The 22,295-nt window shown below is 37.3% G+C and overlaps 1 protein-coding gene across 3 annotated transcripts in view; it reads right to left on the minus strand.

Moving 5' to 3' along the window:
• The window catches only part of SETD2 (SET domain containing 2, histone lysine methyltransferase), a 127,361-nt gene that overhangs the window by 71,509 nt on the left and 33,557 nt on the right, over positions 1 to 22,295 (minus strand). For all 3 annotated transcript variants that reach the window (XM_032317937.1, XM_032317943.1, XM_032317950.1), the window contains 7 exons: positions 17,631 to 21,991; positions 13,973 to 14,104; positions 12,486 to 12,614; positions 10,752 to 10,875; positions 9,706 to 9,783; positions 7,138 to 7,235; positions 4,700 to 4,826 (listed from right to left, as the gene is read on the minus strand). In XM_032317937.1, coding sequence (XP_032173828.1) covers positions 4,700 to 4,826; positions 7,138 to 7,235; positions 9,706 to 9,783; positions 10,752 to 10,875; positions 12,486 to 12,614; positions 13,973 to 14,104; positions 17,631 to 21,991 — 5,049 coding nt within the window. The remainder of the gene's footprint in view (positions 1 to 4,699; positions 4,827 to 7,137; positions 7,236 to 9,705; positions 9,784 to 10,751; positions 10,876 to 12,485; positions 12,615 to 13,972; positions 14,105 to 17,630; positions 21,992 to 22,295) is intronic.

Raw genomic sequence — 22,295 nt, forward strand, 5'->3', positions numbered from 1 at the left:
TCAGGCTCCCCATTGAGTAAGAAGCCCTGTACAGGGCTTGATCCCAGAACCCTGGGATCATGACCCGAGACAAAGTCAGATGCTTAAGCAACTAAGCCACCCAGGTACCCCTAATTTACCCTTTTTAAATACTTTAGTATTTTGGCCATCAACCATCTTTAATTGCTCTAAGCAGTATTTTTAATACTTCCTGATGAAATACAGTACACATAAAGTATATAAGTGATTTGTAAACAAGTAAGTTTAACAAACAAGTGAGCATTATCCGTAAAATCAACATGCATGTGATGAGAAGGCCGGGGGAGGACAACATTGCCAGCATCCCTGAAGTGCTCCATGTGCCCTTCCCTTCTTATAATACCTCCTCTTTGCTAACATCTCCTGACTTTTTTAGAAAATCATTCTTTTATTTTTAAAATAGGTTTATCATTTATACAAAAACCCTAAATATTATAATTTAATTTTATCTATTTTTTAAATCTTTCTGGAAATTATACTGGACAAAACTTTTGTCATGCTTGTGTTTCATCCTTACATTTTAGAAGTCCTCCGTTCTGTTGCATGCAGCCCTAGTCCTTCACTTTCATGACAAATTTTTAAGTCTAGGATTACATTATAAATTGTCTATATTAGTGTTAATGGAAATTTGTTTCTACTTTTTCTAATATAAGCAATGCTGCTGTGACTCTAGATACATATCCATTCACTTTCAGTAATTAATTCCAAAGTGTTTATAAAAGTGGTTGCACCCAGGGATGACGGGGTGGTTTAGTTAGTTAAGCCTCTGCCTTCAGCTCAGGTCATGATTCTGGGATCGGGTCCAGCATCAGGATCCTTGCTCTTTCTCCCTCTGCCTGCCACTCCCAGCCCTTGCATGCTCTACTCTCTCCCTCTCTTGGAAAAATAAAGAAAATCTAAAAAAAAAAAAAAAAAAAAAAAGGTGGCTGTACCCATTTACAACCCCCAAGCAGTGTAGGAGCTCGTGTTCTTACAAGTCATCAGACTTTTTACCAATCTGATAGGCATGTAAATGACACCTGATAGTTTTAACTGATACTGCCCTGATTCCTAATGAGGTTGAACATCTTCCTATGTTTATTGGTTATTTGGATTAGTAAAGTGTCTGGATGGTGTCTCTTTATTTTTCCTTTGTGCTCGCTTTTTCTTTATTAATTAGTAGGAATGCTCTATATACTTTAGATATTAATACTTGTTTTGTGTTCAAAGCAAGTATGTACCTTTTCACCCTCTTTATTGTGTAAATTAGTTATCATTAGTTTCACAAACTCAAAAGAGACTAAGAAGTTTCAGACTATTTCCTGCTTGTACTTTACAAACTACAAATATCATCAGGTTATAGGGACTTAATATATTTCCATCAGCTAAGTACTTAGTTACCTAGTAAATTACATTGGGTTATTAGTTACCTGGTTTGTGACATCCCCAAAAAAGACAACCAACTTCAATTGGAAGAGCTTTTAGCTTTGTTAAGGAGATGACTTAGGACAATCATAAGAGCAAGAAATAAAAAAAATGTTTACTGATCAAGGGCTGATATGGAGGTTGTAGGCTATAGTACTATTAATATACTCTTCTTAATAATTAAAATATGCAAAACTACATTTTAAACTGTCCTATCTTGTCCTCTCCATAGCATCCTCTACCCAAAAGAATTCCCAAGACTCTCAGCTATAGCTGACTAAAATTCAGAATCTAGGCATGCAAAAGGGAATTTCAGAGGGCAACAATCCAAGAAAAAGTAAACTAGAGTTCAACTCTTCATTATCGGCAGGGCAAATAACCCTCCTAGGAATCTAAAATCATTCTGGCTCATTCCTCTATCTGGCCAAAGTTTTATCTACAGCATTCTATTCCAGAATAACTTCAAATTCATACCTGGAGCAACCCATGATGACTGGATTCATGTTACACCTAATTTAGTCTATAATGCCAAAGCCTATACTGACACTGACACACCATAATCAGAATAAACACAAGCAAACAAAGGAATGCCTACACTTGGTGCACTGGGACTGTTCCTGAATCTTATCAGACAGAAAGCCATCTGGGGGCGCCTGGGTGGCTCAGTGGATTAAAGCCTCTGCCTTTGGCTCAGGTCATGATCTTAGGGTCCTGGGATCGAGCCCCACATTGGGCTCTCCACTCAGCGGGGAGCCTGCTTCCCTTCCTCTCTCTCTCTACCTGCCTCTCTGCCTACTTGATTTCTGTCAAATAAATAAAATCTTTTTAAAAATTTTTAAAAAAAAAAGAAAGAAAGCCATCTGGTAATGGTATGATGGAGTTATAACACTGCCTAAGAAACCATCACATTATAAGGATACTCCCCACCAATAATACAGTTTTTAAGAAATGTTTATTCTGTAAGCTTTGAGAGTAGGAGATAGCCAAAGGGAAGTTTTTATGGAGATTTTAGCATAGGTCAACATGTTTAATGACTATTTTGTGGCTATTCTGATAAACTATCAAAAAAAATGAGAGCTGGGGCGCCTGAGTAGCTCAGTTCTTTAGCATCTGCCTTCGGCTCAGGTCATGATCCCAGGGTCCTGGAATCGAGTCCCACATCAAGGACCCTGCTCAGCGGGAAGCCTGCTTCTTCCTCTCCCACTCCCCCTGCTTGTGTTCCCTCTCTTGGTGTCTCTCTCTATCAAATAAATAAAATCTTAAAAAAAAAAAAAGAAAAGAAAAGGAGAGTTAAAAATAAAAGCAATATTAATGGAGTTTAGAGAAAAATTTCCCGCAACAGTCAAAGTCAAGAAGGCTAACAGGCGGGGGGGGTGAAGGGGGGTGGCCTGGGTGGCTTAGTGGGTTAAGCCTCTGCCTTTGGCTCAGGTCATAATCTCAGGGTCCTAGAATCAAGTCCCGCATAGGCTCTCTGCTCAGCAGGGAGCCAGCTTCCCTCTTTCTCTCTGCCTGCTTCTCGGCCTACTTGTGATCTGTCAAATAAATAAATAAAATCTTTAAAAAAAAGAAAAAAGAAGGCTAACCAGCTAGGACCCAGTGACTCCACTTCCATGGATATGCCTTACAGAAACATGTACAGATGCTGTGACAGTAAGAGCAAAAGCTTAAAAACACTAGTGTTCGTTAGAAGGATTATATATAATAAACTCATATGATGAAAAACTTAATAGTAGTTAAAAATATGTTTACATATTTATCAATGTGGATCAAATTTTAAAATAAAGAGTAAAAAAAACAAATTGCAGAAATAAACATATACCATTTCTAAAACTCTAAACAAAACAATGTAATAGATTTTAAAATTTATTTTCTAGCACACAGAAACATTGGTTGTTATGACCACAACTGTCTGAGTTGGAAGAGGATGGAACTGCTCTCCACAATCTGCAATGCAACATAACGGTTAAGAGGAAAGACAAGAGCTAGTTCACTTCCATTACCTACTAGGTGATACCTTAATGTTCTCATCTGTTTAAAAAAAAAAATCCCTATACCTAATTTCAGGGCTTATTGTGAGCATTACATGAGTTAATGTGTCAAGTGCTTAGCAGAGTGCCTGGCAGAGCGTTATGGTACATATGCTCTCCAAAAAGGACAGCTAAAGCACACACAATACTTTAAAGAACGTGTTCATCTTGGGTGGTATTTGTTGAAACTTTCCTTTTGGTAATTTTCAAAAGTCCTTTTTAAATTTTTCAACTGCCCTTTCCAATGCTTTTTGCTATCTGTATCTCCTTACAGAATTCAGATGTTCCATAATTAATTCTCTCCAATTAACTTGGACTTACTGACATCACCTTTTAACCATTACACTTTTATCCCTTTGTCCCAATACATCTTCTATCTCCTCATCTAAACAGTAATTTATACTTAATCTATGCAGCCATTTATAAGAAAAGCCGTGGCATGAGCTAACTGCTAAAGAATCATAAGGGAATTTGCTGACTAACCCCCTTAGACCTCTAGCTCCTGCTCCTAGCCCTCCACCAGGATTCATAGGTCTGGGGATGGACCCAGGAATGTGCATTTTCATTACGGGCCCTGCCAGGTGGTTCTGAGGCTAAGAAATACTGTTTTGGTGTAGGGACTCTCAGAAAAAGGGAGGGGGGATTAAAAAAAACAAAAACAAAAACACAAAGTCCTTGTCCCAGGCAAGAGTCCCTTTATTAACAAGATAGCTCCTTCCTCCAGTATAACTGAGGTGAGCTGAGGTATAAAAAAGGCCATTAATTACTATGTTAATATAGTAAATGAAAAGACCACTTTCACCATTCCATTCTCACTCTTTGGTTGCCTGTCACATCTCAAAACTCACCTTATACTCCAAAGAGGGTTTTCAGAGATTATAAGAACACTTGCAAACTTTTAAGAGTTCCAAACAAAAAAACAAACCACTATGAAAAGATTAGGAATGTAGATCAGACTTAAGTAAGCTAGTGGATAAACGTTTTATTTGTACTTAGGATTAGAAGTTTTACAGGCCCCCAAAAAACTACTGGCCCATGTGTTTACAACATGACTTCAATAGTTCTCTGTACCTAATTCTAATCTCTATGAACTGGAAATAAAAATAGCAACCATACTTCTTTTCCTGATTATCTCATCTGATCCTGACTTTCTCTGATTGTAGTTTGACTTTTCAAATTTCAATCAGAAAAGCTACCTCCCTTCTTAAAACATACATGGTAAAAATTGAAAGAAAGAACAAAACACTTACTGAATCCTTCTTACGGGACCGCTCCTTCTTCATTTTTCCTCCTGCTGCTCTGATACTGACTCTGTTCTCTCCTCCCAGGTAACCTCGGCAATTAGCTGACCCACAGAAACATTTCTGAGCTTCTTTTCTGTTTAAAGGGCACAGGAAACATGTTATGTGAAAGTAAACCATGTAAAAATGTCAGCAATATAACAATCACATATGAAAGAGAAGTCTATTCAGCTTAAAACAAGTAATTATTTTAAGAGACTCCAACAAACCTGGTACTATTTAAAGGAAATGCCTGAAAATTGCTCTTAAAAAATATTTATTCTTTTTCCAACCTTCCCTTATTAAAATCAGCCAAGAAGTTAATGAGAAATTTCTTCATTTTGTGAGTACCTACTAATATATAAAAATAAAAGAGCATATACATATTTGAGCTGAGAACAAAACTGCTTAAATAGTTCAACATCTCTTATATGTAAATGTAACAGGCACACAGAATAAACAAAACATACTGTTATAAATACATATACACAGATATAAAATTCAGTATGTCCAGGTTATTTAAAAGGAAACATGTAAAAGTTACCACATAAGGATGAGATATTAATAAGAAACATTGTTAAGAAGTAACTACCACCACGGAGTCAAGGAAAAGTGGTGGACAAGCTTGGGTACAAACCATCACGGCCATTTATTCTGTGACTTGAGAAAAGCATGAAAACCTATATAAAGTAAACTGATAGATTCAGTTTATGACAGCAGTAATCAAAGGCATAAAAAGAAATTATTCAATAAATAGAGCAGGACATCACAAACACTTGATTTCTAGTACCCTTTCCTTCATAAGAGCAAACATAAGAGGAAAAAAAGACAGAGCCCTACATACAACCTGGTCTGGACTCATCCCGTGACTGCTAACACCACTGACTGCCTAGATCCATTAGTCCATGAGGTGCTGCAAAATGCTGATACTGTTACTACTTCATTTATTAGCTGAAATGACCTCCAAGAAAAGAACTTCTTCTCATCAACTATTTGGTTTAATCTAAAGCAGAATTCACTTGGGGAAGGCAGGATAAATGCTTGACTCTTTTTTTCCCCCCTTTTTTTAACTTTTAAACTACTTTTTAAAAATCATTAATTGATTGATTCACCAGTGTTCACTGCAGCATTATTCACAATAGCAAAAAAGTGGAAACCACCCAAATGTGCATTAACATATGAATGGAAAAACAAAATACGGTATATACATGCAGTGGAATATTATTTAGCCATTAAAAAGGAGTGAAATATTGGTATATGCTACAACATGAATGAACCTTGAAAACATTGAATGTTTTCTAAATGAAGTCACAAAGGACCACATTTGCATGATTCCACATATGTGAAACATCCAGAAAAATCCACAGATATAGAAAGTAGATTAGTGTTTGCCAGGGGCTAAGAAAAGGGGGAAATCGGGCATGAGAGCTTGTTAATACATATGGGATCTGCTTTTGGGGTGCTGAAAATGTTCTAGAACTAGACAGTGGTAATGGTTGTACAAAATATGACTGTACTACTAAACTGTATACTTTAAAAAGTTAAAAAGGTGAACTTAATGTTATGTGACATTTTCCACAATAAAAAATATCTAAAACATGGAAAAAAAATCATAAATTGGTTCCCTTCTATTATAACTAATGCAGTTTTATTTTTAAAGTATCATTAAATCTCATGGGTTTTACATAGTAAGTTTCAAATCACCATAGTTATTATCCTTATTGATGCTTAAGTGTTAATGAGAAGTCTCTCACTAATATGAGAGCCTATTCAAGCTACCTCCAAGTTCCTTTGACATGACTCTCACCTATTATAACTGGTTTTCTGACACAACAAAATAATCCAAGATCACCTTGTTCAATTTCTGTCTTAACCTGAAATCAACACTCCTCCAAGGAACCCTGTTCCTTTTAGTGGGGTTCTATGAAACCACAACATAGATGCTAGGGGTAGTCACTGCTACTTCATCAGTTATTATTTTGGCTAGAGAGAATAAGTAAATTATCTTTCACAGTACAATGAGTAGATATCAGAAAAAATTAGTCATGAGCTGGTAACAAAAAGATAAATGATAGATACATAGGGATTATATTATATTCTCCTTACATGCACACACACACAGACACTAGACATTTCCATAATAAAAAGGGTTTTTTTTAACATTACATATGGAACATAATTATATAAATAAGACAGCATGGAATTCAGAGGAAGATTACACAGTTCCTGCATAAATCCCTTAATGTCCTCAAATGTCATACAGTAGGAAAAACACACAAAACTGAAAGAGTAAAGACCTGGAGGCACATACAACTTTTTAGTAGTTCACATTAAAGTTTTATATCTCTATATCTGAACAGTCTATTGCCCCATCAGAAGCAGCAAAACAGAATCAAAACAATACTCACCCGTATCTTTGAAACTGATAGTCAAATGTTAACTCTGAGCCTGAAGTAACCAGTTTGGTGGTAAAAAACCCGACCCTCAGTTGTCCGTTCACAGTCCACTGAGATGTTGTTTTTAAAAGAAAAGAAATTAGTAACTGATTAATCTGTGTGTTTTTCTTTTTTCTTTTCTTTTTTTTTTTTTAAAGATTTTATTTATTTGTCAGAGAGAGAGAAAGAGAGAGCGAGCGCGCAGGCAGAAGAGTAGCAGGTAGAGGCAGAGGGAGAAGCAGGCTCCCTGCTGAGCAAGGAGCCCCTTGCGGGACTCCATCCCAGGACACTGGGATCATGACCAGAGCTGAAGGCAGCCACTCAACCGACTAAGCCACCCAGGTGTCCCAATCCGTGTGTTTTTCTTTAAAGATCCTCATCTGCCTTAATTATGTGTGTGCCTTTAGAAAATAAAAGCTTTTCCAATTAACAAATAGGGAACTTTCTTTTAAAATAAATGTATTTGTTACTCTTACTTAATACCATCATCTAAAATTCGTCTCTAATAAAAGCAACTGCTACTTTAATTTGTGTAATATACATTTCCACACAGTAAATATTCACTTGTACTAAAAATAGACAAATAGGGAATGCTTGGCATCACTGACTATAATTATAGGCAAATTGGTATTACCTTATGTTAAAAGTAACTGTATTCTAAGATAAAATGGAGCATGGAACCATGTAAATAATGATGCCAAATGTTTAATTTCAACAAAAACTGGTGGTCATAGGACTCAGTGTAGTGAAAGGGAAGGAAAGCATGAGAACAGCTGCATGAAACTCAAAAATTAAAATGGGATTAAATACACAGGGGTTAGAACTTGTAGTTCCAGAACATGTAAGATGTAAGTCAACTATAGAGCTCCTGTCCAGACCATGTGAACATGTTACTGATGAAAAAACCCAGACTTAAAGTGATAAAGGGACAGAATACACCTGGAGTCTCCACCAGCTACAGGCAAAACTAGAACCAGAATTTTGGTTAAATGATTATGGACTGGGTTCTCCTATTTATTATATGGCTTGGCTCTTAGAAGAGCCGTATCTAAGATCTATTAGTACACAGATTCAAAAGACAAAAAAATTTAAAAAACACTATTTTAATATGAAATGGAACCATTGATTGAGAACCATTAATATGAAGTGAGAACCATTACTTCTCTAGGGAGCAGGTCCATAGCCTTCTTAGTCTAAAAAAGAACCAATGTTCTAACATATATATTGTTTCATCTAAGCTCAAAAACAAATTCAATAAATGAATTTATCAAGTGTCAACTATGTGCCAGGCATAGGACATTGAGATGAGCAAGACCCAGAGCCTAGCCTTGTTGAGGAGAAGCAGTGTAACCACATGTGTATCACATATAATCCTTCTCATCTGTGGCTATTCAGCCCCTTAAGTTATTAAAACAGCCAAATTTGGCACCTGGATAAGAGCTGATAAAAATCTGAATATAATAGTACACGCTGGACTTCATCAAAATTAAAGTTCAGTTTGATACCTTGAAATAATAGCTAAAATTAGGGAGCCTAGGTGGCTCAGTTGCTAAGCGTCTGCTTTCAGCTCAGGTCATGATCTCAGGGTCCTGGGATTGAGCCCCACATTAGGCTCCCTGCTCGGTGGGAAGTCTGCTTCTCCCTCTCCCTCTTCCATTCCCTGTGCTAGTGTTCCCTCTCTTACTGTGTCCCTCTCTATCAAATAAATTAAATCTTTAAAAAAAAAAAAGATAAAAATTTATGGGCAAAGAGAAGTGACAATTAAATGCAATGGGAGGGCGCCTGGGTGGCTCAGTGGGTTAAAGCCTCTGCCTTCGGCTCAGGTCATGATCTGATCCCAGGGTCCTGGGATCGGGTCCCGCATCGGGCTCTCTGCTCAGCAGGGAGCCTGCTTCCTCCTCTCTCTCTGCCTGCCTCTCTGCCTACTTGTGATCTCTGTCAAATAAATAAATAAAATCTTTTAATAAATAAATAAATAAATAAATAAATGCAATGGGAGTTCCTGGATTGGCTCCTAGTCAAGAAAAATGACAAATAACAAAATCTGAATAAAGACTTTAGATTAGTTAACAGTTAATAGTATTTCTTGGATTGGGTACCTGTATAATGGTTATAAACAATGTGAGCATTTGGGGAAGCTAAGTGAAGCATATGGAACTCTATACTGTTTCTGCACTATTTTATATACTTAAACTTATTTCAAAATAAGATTTTTAACAAGAGTAGGAAAAAACAATTCAAATGATTGAAAAAATAAAATCCACAGGTACCCTTAATGTAGAACAGCAATTTTTTTTTTAAGATTTATATTTATTTATGACATAGAGAAATAGCGAGAGGGAATACAAGCATAGGGGAGTTGGAGAGGGGAAAGCAGGCTCCCTGCGGAGCAGGAATCCCAATGCAGGGCTTGATCCCAAGACCCTGGGATCATGATCTGAGCCTAAGGCAGGCAGATGCTTAACGACTGAGCCATCCAGGTGCCCCAAGAGAACAGCAATTTTGAACAAAATCCCAAACTCTAAATCTACCTCAACTTACTTTTTGAGTTTCACAGTTTGGCTCACAGCTGTGATTCATGAAACGAGAACAGTTTCCTTTCTGAGTGGCATCTATTATCTAGGGGAAAGGATCATTTTAAGAGTTAGAAATGAGACTTTAAAATACATGTATATTTTGTGAAGGAAAGGCATTAGGCAAATGTATGACCTATATTTCCAATCCCTCCTCCTCTTTTATGTATAGACACATCCAAGGGACAAATACCCAACGGCCTCCTCTAGGAGATCTGCTAACCATAAACATCTTACTTATAAGCAAAATTATCTCCGTATCTACCAATAATTCTTCCATTTACTTTTAGCTACTTCCTATATCCTCTTATATTACAATCTCATTTCTCATGTACAAAACTCCATTTTAAAGCGCATGTTATACTACAGTGCAGGAGCTCTCAAACTCCAGTGTCTATCTGAATTCCCAGAGAGCTTGTTAAAACTCCTGCTGGACCCACCCTCAGAGACAGATTCAACAGGTGCTGGGGTAGGACCTAGAATTAGGTTTTCCAGGACTGAATAAAGAATAAAGAATAAATAAAGAATAAAGATATGAGAATCTAGCTAAATTTTATTACACCAGACATTAAAGAGATTTGTAAAAATGTAAAACAATGTACTCATGTTTAAAACAAAAATCATTTGAAAATGCTTTATTTTCATAAAAACATTTATGTCAACGTATAATGGGCTTCTTGCTTTTCAGTGGTTTAGTAAGTATTTTTCCATTTCTCAGCTTTAATTTTTATTTAAGTATTGACAAATGTAACCCACATCAAAAAAAAAACAAAAAACCTCTTTGGAGATATCAGTCATTTTTAAGAGTTATAATATGAAGCATGTATGTTTACATTTACCTATATATGTAAATATCTCCCTCTCCCACTCTTTTTATAAACAAAAACTATATATACTATTCTGCTCCTCTTTTTTGTCACTTAATGTCTTTTGAAAAATCTGTCCGTTCAATGACCCTTTCAAACTCAACAATTTCCCGATCTGTTTCAAAGCAAACACATTCATGCTGCTCACCTCATCATTCTTCAGGGCCATGAAATAGTAGTGGATGTTTTTGTTCCGTGCATACTCCTTTACCCGGGCTTTAAACTCTTTATGATCAAGTACTTCTCCACAATATTCTAGCACAAAGGTGTTCCTGGCAAAACAAAGGGGAAACAATAGCACTTCCTGCCTAGGAGCTTTATGGAAAACATACATCCATGTAAAAATAATGGATTTAATAAAATACAAGTGGATAGGGGCGCCTGGGTGGCTCAGTGGGTTAGGCCGCTGCCTTCGGCTCAGGTCATGATCTCAGGGTCCTGGGATCGAGTCCCACATCGGGCTCTCTGCTCAGCAGGGAGCCTCCTTCCCTCTCTCTCTCTCTCTGCCTGCCTCTCCATCTACTTGTGATTTCTGTCAAATAAATACATAAAAAATCTTTAAAAAAAAAAAATACAAGTGGATAAATTTGGTATCATGCAAAATATATATAAAGTACCAAGCATCTAACTGAGGTTTTCTCCTTCCCAATATTTTTCAAAAAATGTTGATTATAAGACACTTTTACATTTATACATACTATCAAAATATGTATTCCTGATCTAACCAGATATTAAAACAAACACTCAAGTCTGGTTTATGATCACGAAAACAGTGATTTACAGCTGAGAAACAGCTCTGAAGAAATCAGGATGCACTGAAATATTAAAGGCTTTATGCTCTAAGAAAAAAGATGGCAATTTAAATATAGCGGCCCTTCTACTGCCTTTATTCAAAGGTCTCTGAAGATGTTAAAGGTCAAATAGACCTTTTCTCTCACAACATCCTCTGTGAGTTTTCTCTAGTATCTATCAATAATCACGATTAATCACTCTCCTTAGTGTCTCTCAGATACCTTCCAACCCTGACTGGGCTTTCCTTGTTATTTAGTATCTTCAGTACTGGAGAAGAAATGAGTATACTATACACAGGGAATGTCATGTTATTTAACAATTACTAACTAGCAGATTAGCTCCAAAGCCTTCCTCACCCTGTGCATATCTCACAATATGTCCTCTTCGATGGGAATGACCTACCAGTGAAGATCTAAACAGTTTGGAAATAAAGCATGAAAAACACTACCATCAGCATAGGGAAGTTATATGAGTAGGAAAATGTGGGAAACCTGGGAACATTCAGTGCTAGGGTATTTTACCAAAGCAGGGTTCTTTGTGAGAAGCTTAGAAAGGCTAAAGAGCTTTAGGAAACAACTGAAAATATTTTCTTTAAAAAAAAAAATTTTAGGGACACCTGGGTGGCTCAGTCGGTTGAGCAGCTGCCTTCGGCTCAGGTCATGATCCTGGCGTCCTGGGATCAAGTCCTGAATCGGGCTCCTTTGTCCAGCAGGGAGCCTGCTTCTTTCTCTGCCTCTGCCTGCCACTCTGCCTGCTTATGTGCTTTCTCTGACAAATAAATAAAATCTTTGTAAAAAATTTTTTTTATTTATTTACTCGTCAGAGAGAGAGAACACAAACAGGGGAAGCGGAAGGCAGAGGGAGAAGCAGACTCCCCACTGAGCAAGGAGCCCGACTCAGGACTTGATCCCTGGACCTGGGGATCATGACATGAGTCAAAGGCAGATGTTTAATCAACTGAGCCACCAAGGCAACCCCATAATAATCATTATTAAACTTCAGTGTAACAAACACATTATTTTCCTACAAAGTAGCTAACCAACTTCAACAATACAAAAATAAAGTGAAAGGGGATTAAGACATAACTTACGAAGGAAGGTCTTTGGCAGCTCTCAAGCCCCAGCCTTTCTTTTCTGTGAGTATGACTTCCACATCTGCATGCTGTTTTCTCTGAAATCGTCTATTGGAACAATAATCCCCATTTGGACACCGAGAAGAACTAAAATGAGATGTGGAGAAAATTAATCTCTAACGACACATAAGATGTGGATAAAAACGAACAAGTAACAAAAACAAAAACAAACAAGAGATACAACAATGGCACCTGCCTCGGTGCAGAAACAGGGAACAAGGCCCACTTGAGGAATGGAGAAAACAGCAGATGACTGATAAGAGAAGTGCGCTGCAGGAAGACTGAAGGGCAGGTCGTTGGTCTATTATGTAGAGTTATGAACACCAGCTTAAATTTGAACCTGATCCTGACAACTACTTTAAGTTTGACTGTGGTAAACACATAAAGAAAGGTATTCTATACTTCTCATCTCTTTAGCAAGGTTGGAAGGAAAAGTAAAAATGTGCAGAGGCCAGGGCAACAATGTCAAGTTAGGAGAATAGTGTTAACTCTTCTGTCTCCTCTTCTTACACATGTATGTCATCTCTACTTTCAGTTTAATAAAGGAATATCAAAGTGCTTTCTCTTTATTTTTCTGAGTAGGTTTTATTCTCTAACACTAGAACATGAGCAAAATAAAAAACTGAGTTTGAAAGAAAACACTTTATTAACACTAAGAACAAAATATCTACATTATAAATCACCTTCATATTCTCTTCATGTTAAAAAATGATACAATTTTTCATCAAATTGGTAAAAAAAATTAACCACACTTTTTTAAATGTAAAGATGCTTATGGCTTATAAGAAAAATATAGAAGAAAATTTCTTAAGAGGAGATAAATAATTATGAGTTAACTATAAACAGACTATATAAAGCAACCTAGAGAAGATTAAGATAGGTCTGTACACTTTGCTCTCAATAGGCATCCAAAACACATTTAATTATCTGATCATGTGTGTTTGGGCCAGGGTGAGGGGATAAAATTCAAAAAAAGTACATATGGTAAAGATTTCATTTCTATATGTAAAAAGTGGAAATATCTATGAATGTTAGTATAGGTATAAAAAGTACTGGCAAAGACCAGAAATAGAGGGATTGGGGTTTGGAAGACATTTTAATTTATGCACTTTTGAAATGCTAGGGTTTTATCTCATCTTATAGTAAAAGCTAAAAAAATACCAACATTTACCTCTCCAGACACAAACATTATAAGAGATAAAAGGTTATGACATTAGTTTTAGGGCTACTTTACAGAGCACTGTCAAAGTATACTATAATGTACAATGAAAGAAAAATCTACCGCCTTATAAACACTGTTATACATTGGAGATTTCATTGCTTATAAATACTCAACAACAGGTAGAAGGAGAAAGGTTAAATCTGATTCATCACTAATTCTTTCTACTATTTTGAGACATTTAATAGAACGATTGAGCAAAATCAGAACATCTTAATTTACTTACCATTCAATCATGAGGAGACGATTAAGACAATCTTCCCCGCATGCTATTTCACCTTGAGCTCTTTCATCTTTAGAAAGAGGTGTACACTCACACTGCATTCGCTTAATATCCCGATGGGATTTATTCTTCTTTCTATTAGGTAAAATTTCGTAAGAATTGGTTTAAAAAATCTGGCAATGATACAACATACACAATCAAATATGTGCTAAATCTCCTTAGTTTCACATTTAATGATTCTGGTTAAATCAAACATTCAAAAAGAAGAAAACATCTCCTCACTACTATCTGTGAGACTAAAAACACTAAGACTTATGCTGCAAAGAGAATGAGAGGAAACCTTCAGCCCCGACAAATGGAAGGATAGGGTAAGTTCAAGTCTATCATCTGTCATTTCCTAGTTCATTTCAGCTAAATCTCAAATTCTGAGCAATTTCAAGTGTTAATAGTTATATTTGGCTCAGGAAAAAAATGAGAATCAAAAGGTGACACAGTTGATTAAAATGAAGTTTAAGAATCAGTCCTGGGAATGTGTGGGGGCCTCAGTCGGTTGGGCATCTGCCTTTGGCTGGTTATGATTCTGGAGTCCTGGGATTGGGTCCTACATCAGGCTCCTTGCTTAGAGGGGAGGAGCCTGCTTCTCTCTGCCTGCTGCTCCCTCTGACAAATAAATAAATAAATAAATAAATAAATAAATAATCTTAAAAAATGAAAAGAATCAGTCCTCCTCGATGAGGTTGAGAAAAAAAGATACTTAATTTATAAAACACAGAGACTGAGGAAGGAAAGAAGTTGCTAAAAAAATAAATTAAAAAATAAGTTCTTTTTTCTTTAGAGAGAGCATGAGAGCATATGCACACACAAGCAATGGAGAAGGAACACAGGGAGAGGGAGAGAGAGAATCTTAAACAGGCTCCATGCCCAGATCAGAGCTCAATGCAGGGCTCTCTCTCACAACCCTGAAATCATGACCTGAACCAATATCAGAGTCAGACGATTAACAGACTAAGCCACCCAAGAACCCGTAAAAATAAGACTTTTATTAAGAGTTTAACTCAATAAATCTTTCGGAGAATCTTTCAGTAACAATGAATTTCTAAAAATCTTATTTAACAGAAAATTAAAATGATTAAAAAAAGAATGAAGTATAATTTACAAAAGTGTATAACAGAATAATAAGGCATTGCAGAATAATCAGAGGACTAAACTTTTTCAACACAGATTGATTTGGGGGTAAAAAGGGAAACTGTTCAAAACGGACTGGGTTCATAAATACCTACACCAGATATTGCAAAGAAAGTGAAAATGTGATTATTTCCTGGCTTTTATGTTGAACTTTCTTTCTGACCCTTGTCCAAAAGGAAGGAAAAAAAATCAAAGAAGTCTGAAGAAGATCGCCTTAAGATTAGGGCAGTCTGACTCCAACTATCAGACAGTGAAGAGCATAGCTGCTCTATGCAGCTGTCTTAATCTCCTAACTAATCTGCTTTCATCTTCAACATATGGTCTATTACAGTCCCAACTTAAAAAGTACCTGAAGAGTGTCCTGACAGCTTCAACTAAGTTTGAGTAACAGGAATGACTCAATCTGGATCAATTCAAGGTATCATTCATTAATAAGTGTACGACTATTCTCAGTCTGAAGAAACGGAACTAAAGATAAACCATATACCTATTTACAAGTACTTTAAGAACTGTAGTTTTGGGGGCACCTGGGTGGCTCAGTGGGTTAAAGCCTCTGCCTTCAGCTCAGGTCATGATCCCAGAATTCTGGGATTGAGCCCCGCATCGGGCTCTCTGCTCGGCAGGGAGTCTGCTTCCCTTCCTTTCTCTCTCTGCGTGCCTCTCTGCCTACTTGTCTATCAAATAAATTAAAAAAAAAAAAGAACTGTAGTTTTGAAAAATTGGCAAAAGCTTTATTTTGTATTGCTCTGTAAGGACTAATGGGCATGGATTCAGATAACCCTATTTTCATTAAACCTAAGATAATTTTTTCACTATACTCAAAACCATTGCAAAATTTGTGTTCTTGGTGGCTCCTAAAGGCCCAGCATATAAGAATAAGCACTTTAAAAATGCGGAATATGGGGCACCTGGGTGGCTCAGTGGGTTAAAGCCTCTGCCTTCGGCTCAGGTCATGATCCCAGGGTTCTGGGATTGAGCCCCGAATCGGGCTCTCTGCTCAGCGGGGAGCCTGCTTCCCCCTCTCTCTCCACCTGCTTGTTATCTCTGTCAAATAAATAAATAAAATCTTTTAAAAAAAAATGTTGGATATATATAAATGCTTCTCACTCCAAAAAAGCTCTCCAATGTTCCCACCAACCAGATCTATATATATGGTGTTACATGTATCTGGATCTCACTGCTGAGCAAATCCCAGAGGACTGGGTTGATTAGTTTTACTTTAGTCTTTTAAAGACCCTGTGCGTGAATACTCACGCAATTCCTAAAAACTACTACTTAAAATATTCAGTATTTTAAACTTAAACTTAATTTACTAGATGTAAATTATTACTGTAAGAGACTCTCTATATCATAAAAAGGTTTTTATTTTTCAAGATTTATTTATTTATTCAGAAAGAGAGAGGGAAAACGTGTGAGCAGAGAGAGGGGCAGAAGGAGAGAGAGAATCTCAAACAGACTCCAAGCCCATCACGAAGCCTGACACAGGGCTCGATCTCACAACCCTGAGATCATGACCTGCATTAAAACCAAGAGTCGGATGCTCAACTAACTGAACCCAGGAGCCCCAAAAAAGCTTTTTTGTTTAAATATGAAAAACTTATCATGAGACCTAATTTTAACTTTACCTTAACCACAGTGAAAAAAAATTACATTATAAAAAAAAATTTTAACACTTAAAAAGATGATGGCTAGGTAGAGTCTTACGTAGAAGAGAAATTTGCAAAAGGAAAGACTACAGGTTTTTTTGTTTAAAAAGGCACATTTAACACATATTCATATTGGGAAAACAAGAGGACTGTCGAGGAAACGTGAAAGAAAGCGGGCTGTGCAGCTCTGCTTTGGAGGACTATGTTTCATTACTCCTATTCTCATTATACTTGCTTCTTGTTAGGGATCTGTAGTAAACCATTTTATCATTTAACTCTAAAATAGTGGTTATGCTATTGCCAAATTTAATCATTTAATCTATTAGCAATAGACTTAAAAACCAGACAGAAAATGGTGTTCTAGTCTAGTTCCAGTTTTATGAAGTACCTTTTAAAGATACTTCATTCTGAGCATTTTTGAAAAGGAAAAAAAAAATCAAGCACAATTACTTTTTTCTTTTTCTAAGAGCAGACTATTTTGCTGAGATTTTGTTTCACTGTTCATCATAGTTACACATGTAAAAGGAATTTAAGAAAAATAGGGCTGGCCTAAATCACACTTCCAGAACCCAAAAGGTAATGAGACTCCCCCCTCAAATAAAAAATAGACATCCCCTTCCTAGGCAGTGGGGGATGGATACTAAGGGAAGCAACCTATGACATCAAATCTAAACAGGTAAATACTTTTTCAATTGTTTAATGTATATCTTATCACAAACCTGTATTTCATACAATTGACCTCATATAACGTGAATCATTGAAAGCTGTTTTGTTTTGTTTTTTAACAAAAAGAGTTTAAAATTTGCTGCACAAGCATTCAGCAAGCTTACCTTTCTGTTAAATAAACATTTTCTTCAATCAGATCGAAGTAACAAGGCATCTTCCCTTGCTTGGCATATTCCTTCCATCGCTGTGGGTCCCTGAAGTCCTCCATGACACAAGAAGGCCCAACCAGGGCTGAGCCCGGAGGCACTGCTGTTTCCCCTGGCTCTACCGCTACTCGAACTTTCTTTCTGTCCTGAAGTTCACCTTCACTTTCAGAATCACTCTCCAATTCCTGTCTCCTTTTTTTTGGAGGTCCTCTATCTTTCATATCATTTTTTTCTAAGTTTTTTGAAAGATCTTTCTTTTCATTCACAGTTAAAGAATCCTTAACGGAATTGCTGCTTATTTCAGGTGCTTGTACTGACCCCTTGTCCTTCTGAAGGGACAGAAAAAACTTACTGGACTGCGTTGAAAAATGAGATCCTCCACGTTGATCCCAATTCTCCTCCTCTTCACGGTCATCTGTTAAGGAATCTGGTACCTGCCCTTGAATTCGATCATACACAACCCCAGTTCCAGGAGGTCTACCTGCTGATCTTGGATCCCAGTAGCCATTGCCTTGCCAGTAATTACGTGTCCCACCATAATGCTCTGCACTTTGCTGATACTTGTGTCCACCACAGGCTCCATAGCTGCTGTCAGGTTGTTGATACGTGGTAGTAGGTTTTTCTTGTTGAGAGAATTCCCACCCTAGGTTTCGGAGCTCTTCTGATGAACGGAAACCATCCACTCGCTCACAAGAGGAAGAAAAACTCAACTCTGTTTTTCCCAGTCGACTATCCGGTCTGTTAGGGAAAGTGATCTGTTGCCGAGACTTACTTGGGACATCTTCAAAATCATCAGAAGAATAAACTGGCAGTTCTTCCTGCTGCCTAGAAGCTATTTTGGCTTTTGTGGTTTCCTCAGAATTTGGATGACCTAGAAAGTCAGATTTCACATCTGTATGACTTGTACTATCAACCCCATCACTCTGAGGATGAGCAATTTCAGATAGGTGGTTATCTATTTGTTTTCTGCTAGGCTGTGAGAAAGAAACTTCCAGATTCTTCTCTGTCCCTTTATGATGGAAGAACTTCTCGGTTTGAGAACAGGGTTTGCTTGCTACACTCTCGAATTTTTCCTCATATGAATGTCTCCTTGACTCTAATCTCTCATCTTCCCAGTGGTCAGAATAGTGTCTGTAACTCTGACTACTCCGAGAAGAACAAGGACTGGTTTCTTCCATGGGCAAAGTAGAATTCTTTGGCACTACCACAACAGACTGAAGACGGTTTCTTGGAATACTGCTATCATCAGAATCTGTATCTTCAGAGTCACTTTCATCACTTGAACTTTCAGAAGAACCTGAATAATCTTCATGGACAGTAGATACAATCTCTGAGGCATGCCCACTACTGTCACATTTTAAGGTGTATGTTACACCATCACTGTCTTCCATGGTTAAATTCAAGTCACAAGACGAAAATACGACTTCTGAATCATCAGAGGTATGCACATGTCCTCTTCCTCCTTCTTCATCTAAAGAGATTTCTGCTCTTCCTCTTCTATCAGGCAATACGGAATTCCCTTCTTCTTGAGCCTCTTGCACACATTTCCCAGACAACCCATTATTATGCCTATTTTCCCAAGAAGCAAATCCTCTTCCTGAATCAGGAAGGCCACTACCTACTTCTGCTGTTTCTTTCTCTGCATGCTTTAAAAACTCTGTGCTTTTACTCTTTAGCACAGCATCCAAAACCGGAGATGTGTTCTCTCCACACTGCAACAGAGTTAAACTGTCCACTTTTATTCCTGGTGGAAGACTCGGAAGAGATGAAGCAATGCCTGAACTCTCAATAGGTTGATATAAATCATCAAAATGGTTAACAGAAGCCGAACTAGTGCTACCAACATTCTGCTTATATTCTTCACATGCAAATTTTGAGTGCTGATCTGTCAGATTTCTATTATCACATATAACTGTTTTTGATTTCAAATGCACATTCATAAAGTTATTTGAAGAAATCTTCATAACTGAAGGCTCAATCTTTTCAGCTTCAGAATGATGCAATGAAGGGTTCTTGTCATTTGAAGTACAGCATATATCTGAATCTTTGGTTTTACAGCAAGAAACTGTCATATCGACTGGTTCTTTAATTACAGTTTTAGAATAATCTATAGTCATAACCGGCAAAGACATAAGTTTATCTTGGTGTGGTGACACCGGAGGTTCTGCTTCTCTGAATGGGCTTCCTGACTTACTATGCAGCATGCAACTATCATCTGAGTCTTTTTCTTTACATCTATTAACATTCTGAAATCCATTTGATGGAAGCATGCATCCTTTGACCAAAGGGGACACCTCCGATCCAGTCACACTATCATCAGAAGACATCAAAACAGTGTCAGCTTTAGAAGTGCAAAATGTTGCCAAATCAGATTCTGCCCCAGGAGATCCATTTATATTTAATTCTATGGGGCAATAACTTCTTAATTGATCATTCTTCACCTTAGATAAAGAGTCTAATTCCTTAATACTATCATGGCTATCATGTCCTATAAATTCAGATTTAAAAATAAGTGATTCATCTAGCTTTTTAAAAGTAGGTGAATCATTTAATCGATTTGATGGAGATGGAGACCCAGTCTTTTCTCTTTCAGGAATTTTACTAATCATTCTTAAATCACTACCTTTTGAACAAGGAGCCTGTAAATTAGAAGAATGAGACGGTTTGATTTCCTCATTTAATTCTGTACAACAGAAAGAATTTTTAAATTTATCAGACTTGGATATAGATTTTGAAAGGGTAGATTTGTAACGGGAAGCACTGTTATCATGCTTGGAATAGGATGACCCCCGTCGGAATACCAGTTCATTAGGGGGAGAACAACATCTTTTCATTGCTTCATTTTCTGAAGTCCTTTTTGATTCTCTTTCTAATTTGGAAGAATATTTTCCTCTCTTCTCCAACTCTAAGTAAGAGGACTCAGTTTTGCAGTCCCTATCAGATTTAGAATAGGATGATGATGTCCTTAGGTCTCTGTAAGAGAAGGAATGAGAGGAGGTACGCCTTGAGTAGGTCTTCTTATATTCCTCTTCTGAGTCAGAACTCTCTCGAGCTCTGTTATCTGTATATGGCCGAGAATAGCGTGCCCTCTCTCGATAAGGGGAACTCCGATGGTAGCGACGATCAGAGTCGTAATAATGGGATCGCTCCGACCGAGAATAGGATAAACTAGTTCTAGAGCTTCTGTCGGATCTGGAACGAGATCTGCTCCGCCTTCGCTCTCTCTCTGATCTACATCGAGAAGATATATACCGAGTATCTCTTTCAAGTTTTGAGTAGCTAAAATATTTATCATCTCTCTCTGTTTTAGACCGTGAAGATTTCCCTAAATCCTCGTTTTTTAAAGGTGCTAAGCTCTTTTTTGAATCTCTTTCCTTTTCAATGCTTGCTGAAAATTTTAAATCATGTGATCTTTGACTTGAGGAAGTCCGTACAGAATCTTCATCAGATTCTGAAGCAAGAAAGGTGCCTTCAGATTGCGAGGATTTCTTCTTAGAACCTGTTTTTTTGGAGCCCAGATTACTCTTAGAACTATCTGGAATTTCTTCTTCCTTCCCAATATGGGAATCCTCTTTTTGTGAGGCAATATCTACTTGCTCATTCAAATTTTGAGTTATGTGTTCTTCTGAACTATTAGATACAGCAGCCTCCTGCTTAGTGTCCACTTCTGAAGATTCTGGTACAGTTGTAACTGGTGGTTCCTTCAGTGCTCTAACTGCTACATCTACTGGTGCTGTCATCAGAACTGGGATTGGTGTGTGTGGCAAGGCCACTGGCTCTGTTACTGGTGCTGGTGGTGAGGGTGCTGTGGCCTGAGGAGGTGGAGGTGGTGGAGGTGGAGATGAGGGTGGCGAGTCTACAGTTGTTGATTCTGCTATGACTGCTGGTAATGGTGCTATGGGAGGAGGTGGAGAGCTCACTGCTGTGGCAGGAGTCAGCAGTGGTCTGGATGTCACATGAAGCAGATGTTTCTTAAAATGAATTTTGCCCAATTCTACCCTTGATTTTGATGGGGAAGAGTCTTCGGTAGTAGATAAGGTATCTGCAATGTCCATTTTAATTTTAGGGGTCAAGTCTACTTGAAGAGGTCCAGCTGAGGAGTTTGGAGTATCATTTTGCTTTTCATTGCCAAGTGCAGTCAGAAACCTGTTCTGCAAAGTTTTCTTTGTAAGGCTGAAACTGAAAGACACCTTCTGTCGTCCCTGTTCCTCCAAATTAACTTTAGTCTTGGTGCCTTTGGGTAAAAATCGACTAGAAGCAACACCTTTGAACATTGGTCCTTTGATGAAACCTGTTTTCTGCACATTTTCAATCTTTGCCTATAAATGAACAAAACAAGCAGTTACTACAACAATAAAGTTACTTTCAAATGACTAGTATCACAGTTTAAAATGTCAGAAAAATGAAAAGTCCTTTTTAAGGACAGTATGAATTTCACTAAGCTAGATAAGCACTTCTTTATTATAGAAAATTTCAAACATACTTAAAAGTATAGAGGATAGTATAAAAAATCCTAAGTACAACACCTCAGTTTCAACAATTACCCGTATTTTTCTATTCTTGTCTATTACACAAAGAATTTATCCATTTTATAACTTTTTCCCCCAGGCAGAATTTTCAACA

The sequence above is a fragment of the Mustela erminea genome, chromosome 1 (assembly GCF_009829155.1).
Source record: "Mustela erminea isolate mMusErm1 chromosome 1, mMusErm1.Pri, whole genome shotgun sequence".
Classification (NCBI taxonomy): domain Eukaryota; kingdom Metazoa; phylum Chordata; class Mammalia; order Carnivora; family Mustelidae; genus Mustela; species Mustela erminea.